Source organism: Haemaphysalis longicornis, unplaced genomic scaffold (genome assembly GCF_048455015.1).
Source record: "Haemaphysalis longicornis isolate Haplotype H1 unplaced genomic scaffold, Haemaphysalis longicornis Haplotype H1 scaffold_1, whole genome shotgun sequence".
NCBI classification, from domain to species: Eukaryota; Metazoa; Arthropoda; class Arachnida; order Ixodida; family Ixodidae; genus Haemaphysalis; species Haemaphysalis longicornis.
Window position 1 is genome coordinate 402125957 of NW_027526203.1, and position 4123 is coordinate 402130079.

At 48.3% G+C, this 4123-nt stretch overlaps 1 protein-coding gene across 1 annotated transcript in view; it reads right to left on the reverse strand.

Moving 5' to 3' along the window:
* Window positions 1–494: 494 nt before the first annotated feature.
* LOC144161161 (CD109 antigen-like) overlaps window positions 495–4123 on the reverse strand; it is a 181980-nt gene continuing 178351 nt past the window's right edge. The window contains exon 14 of the mRNA XM_077692093.1: window positions 495–650. Within this exon, the coding sequence (XP_077548219.1) occupies window positions 495–650 (156 nt within the window). The remainder of the gene's footprint in view (window positions 651–4123) is intronic.

Sequence of the window (4123 nt, forward strand, 5' to 3'; positions counted from 1 at the left end):
TTGCTGTGGGAAACCGGGCCTGGCGGGTACTTTTCTTTACCCATTTTTTCTCCTCTGCGGGTCTGTCTTACTTTCACCAAGGAAAGACGCAAAAGCGACGAGAACTACTGAACAGCTTTATTTGCAACTGGATTATTCTGCGAAGTCGACACTAATAACCAAAGACAGCCATCTAATTAACGCGGCAAAATTAATCAAAGAATTTTCATTGCTACATTTTAGGTCACACATTAAAACTGAGGAATCGAGGTCACCATCTGGCAGAACATATTTTGCTGCTTTGGTATCTCTCAATAGCCTCAAAGTGTCCAAAGGGAGAACTTGTCGTTGAATTTGTACTCATTCCAGCTATCACTGTAACTCGCTCGCTCCCGTAAATGCGAGCGCAGGGGAGTATGCTTTCTCCCCCTTAGCAGAGACAGGGTTGACGGGATGTAAATATCCAGGCGGACTCATGTTCGCTTCGATGTCTGCGGCGGCAACGGCCACCGGGCTCATTTATCGTCGTTATTTTCCGTTTTGCGCCACTGTGTGGCGTCGCCTTCTCGCTGACGCCGGAGGCCCATAATGGCCGCACTTTGGGCGCGCGCCACTTCTCTGGTGCCGACTGCCCTTGGCGGGGACGCGGGGGCGCAACGCCTGACGCACACCTACAAGAGTGCTCAAAGGGTGAGGGGCGGGCAATACCGCAGGCGCAAAGACAAACCTGGAATGCCGGTTGGCCTGAAATTACGCACGCCAGTCACCTATGCCTGGGAAGGCTATGATACGTTTGCCAGTCAAGTAAAGGAAGCACCCTCTTTCGCCCAGGTAACAAAATGCTAGAACAGATAGGCGAATATAATGATCTTGGGAAGGTTTTCAGTGCTGACCCAAACCCCAAGAAGGAAATCCGACACAGAATAGTTATGGGTTGGGCGCACTCGGCAAGCACTCTTCAAAAAAGCTGTCCCTATCACTGAAAAGAATATTGATTGATTGTGGGGTTTAAAGGGACACTGAAGTGAATTTGTCAAGCTCCCGTTTTTGCTTGCACTGCGTAGACTGGCTCAAATTAGCACACTTTTCATCGTTTATCCGGTTGACAAATCGGTAATTATTTTACAAAGCGCGAAAGAAGAAAAACTACCATGCGCGGTTTGCGGCGGCCGCACCAACTAAGGCTGTGACGTTGAAAGGAGGGGCGCCGTGATTGGACGATGCCCAAGGTTAGCAATCACACAAGTTTCGGTTTCGGTTTCGGTTCTGTAAAACATAACCAATGGCTTTGTTGGATGGGCATTCTCAATATCTCAGTAATCATCGTACCGCGCTTCTGCCATGTTGTCGGCTGTAAAATGCACAAGATAAGCCTCCCAGGACGGCTTGTAGTCGTAGCATTCACTAGCCGAGACCTACGCAGTGCATGAACGCCCTCCGCGTACCCGCAGACGCCCAAATGTCATGCGCTTTTCCCCCATATTTGGAGCTTGCCTCCCTCATGCCTGTATCGTAAAAAGCGTGTTCGCACCAGGCCAAGGGTCTGTTCATTCTGGCCTGTGCCCACTGCCCGCAAGCAGTCGGTGCTTATGGCAACAGCACGCCAACGAGAACTCGCTAGCGCGCCAGTGCCAGCCTGCGCGCGTTTTGTGAACTAGTTCGTGTAGCCATGAACGTTGCGGCCCCAAAAAAGGTTAACTCAATATAGAAAACATCGGCGGAAAACAAAAAAGTTAACTTACAAAAAAAAAAAAAAAAAAAAGCACGTACCCGCGGGGTTTCGAACTCGTGACTCGCAAAACATTTGCGGTGAAGTCCTAGCGCCCCAGACCGCTAGGCCACGGAGCGGGACGCGAATGCCTTGCTAATATAGGGTATATATTGTACAACCGGTTTACACTTTTATTTAGTTTTGGCATTTCAAGCCGCTTAGGTGACTATTTGTTGTACTGCGATCGTGCAGTAAGCGTCGCCCGAGTTTCCACAGTAGCTCACGTCTAGCAATTGCATTTCGTAGACGGAAAAGCGTTCGCAGATGCGTAGTCGTGCTGCTGACCGCTGTGCTTGTTCGCCCAGCGCAAAGAAGTGCTTCCCGCGCCCTAGTTTTACGCTGTACGGTAAAAATATGAGTTGATTTTATTTCCTTAGCACCTATATTGACTTCGCTGACTCTTCTCCCGCCTTCAAGAGGCCTTATATTTTCCTACTGGCGTACCAGTCAGCGAAGCGTTGCATGTGCAGCGCTTGTGTGAAGCGACCTTGACTTGGAGCTAGATACAGTGTACAAACAAACCAAGTAAAGAAAGGCACATTCTTCCATTCACAAACGTGTCCTGGCTTCGTTTCAACTAAGCGAACGAATTGCGACCAAGCAATTTTTTTTTAACCTCCTTGATTGCGACGACCCGCCGGAGGCCGGCGGACGAGACGCTGGGCCGACTGACTCTGTCGGCCGGGGAGCCGTGCAGTAGCGCAGCCGTGGCGCAGCCAATTGCCAGCTCATCCCCTCCTGACGTCACACGAAAACGCCACAGAAAATGGGCGAGCGTAAAGAGAGGAGGACAGCGTTTTCGAAGTAGTTTTTCTACTAAATAAAATCGCGTAAACGCGCCTAGAGTGGTCGAAACATGGCCTGGGGACTCCGGACTACAATTTGCGCTAGTAATCCCGCAATGTTTACATATCACTTCAGTGTCCCTTTAACGCGCCGACGCAACGCACGCGATGAGGCGCGCCGTAGTGGAGGGCTCCAGATTAATTTTGACCACCTGGGGATCTTTAACGTGCGCCGAAATCTCGTACACACGGGCGTTTTTGCTTTTCGCCTCCATCAGAAAAGCGGCCGCCGCGGCCGGGAATCGAACCCGCGACCTCGTGCTCAGCAGCGCAACGCCTTAGCCACTGAGCCACCGCGGCGGGTTCACTGAAAAGAATATAACCAATGCGCATTGCCAGTGATGTCATATAGGGCATATGACATATAGCTGGCTCTTTACAAAAAGCATGGAAAGAAAACTGAGTTCATCTTAGCGAGCAATGGAATGAAGGATGATAGAACAAAAGCTTAGGGACAAGACATCATATTTTATATAAGGAAGAACATAAACGGACTTGTGATGGGCATGGGGATGCGAAGTGACAACCGGTAAAACACCAGGGTAACGGAGCGCCTACCGAAAAGCCAGGACTACAAGTCGGGAAAGAGCGAGAAGTACACTATTAAAAAAAAAAAAGGGGGGGGGGGGGGTCGTGGCACTTACAGAACACTAACCAGTTACTTGTCAGAGTATTCACTAGGTACTATCGCGCTCGTCATGACCAACAACGCCCATTAGTATTCACCGCTTTATACAACCTTTGTTTGGTACCTGGGTTTGAACCAGTACGCGTTAGCAGCACAAATTAACGTCCCAATAAATCAATCCTTATACTAACGTATATGCCCATAGCCATTGTTTTAACGATATACTCGCCTGAATTACTGTTCAGACGAGTTGTATACGAGCGTTGTAGGTCATAGTGAGCGTGATAGTACTTAGTTGCTTTTACTAACTGGTCATGCATGACCTAGCAAAAAGCTACGCGTAACAACGTGGATCTGCCGAGTGCGCAGCGCGACATAGATACATTCACCACGCACATATCACACGTGGACAGTCAACAACTGAATTGAGCAAGAAAGCCAACGGGATGCACGAGGAGAGCGAGTATTACTTAGTTACCTTAGAAACACATCTGCTCTTATTGCTTTTATAGCCAGCAGCAGAAAGTCCTCTCAGAGAGTCAGTGGGCTTGTCACAAAAATCGAATATTTTAGCGACAATTTTAGAATTGTGCATTTTAATGTGAGCACATACAAGTCAGCATGTGGATTCGCAAAAACTTTTTTATCGTGATTTGGAGCGGGAAAAGTGCTGCAGTTATGTTCAATAATCCATACAATTTTGTTACTATCAGTGAATGTTAGTATCAAACAAGCAGAAGTTACTACGAAGTGCGCGGTCTAGCATTCAGGTTCTACACTTAGTGGCAGGGTCTATGTACCGTTCTGGGGGCAGTAAAGTTCGTATGGAGTTAGTAAGTACAACCAGTTACTTTGTTAAGAGTGTAGTTACTTTTACGCTCATCACAGTAATGATACTAG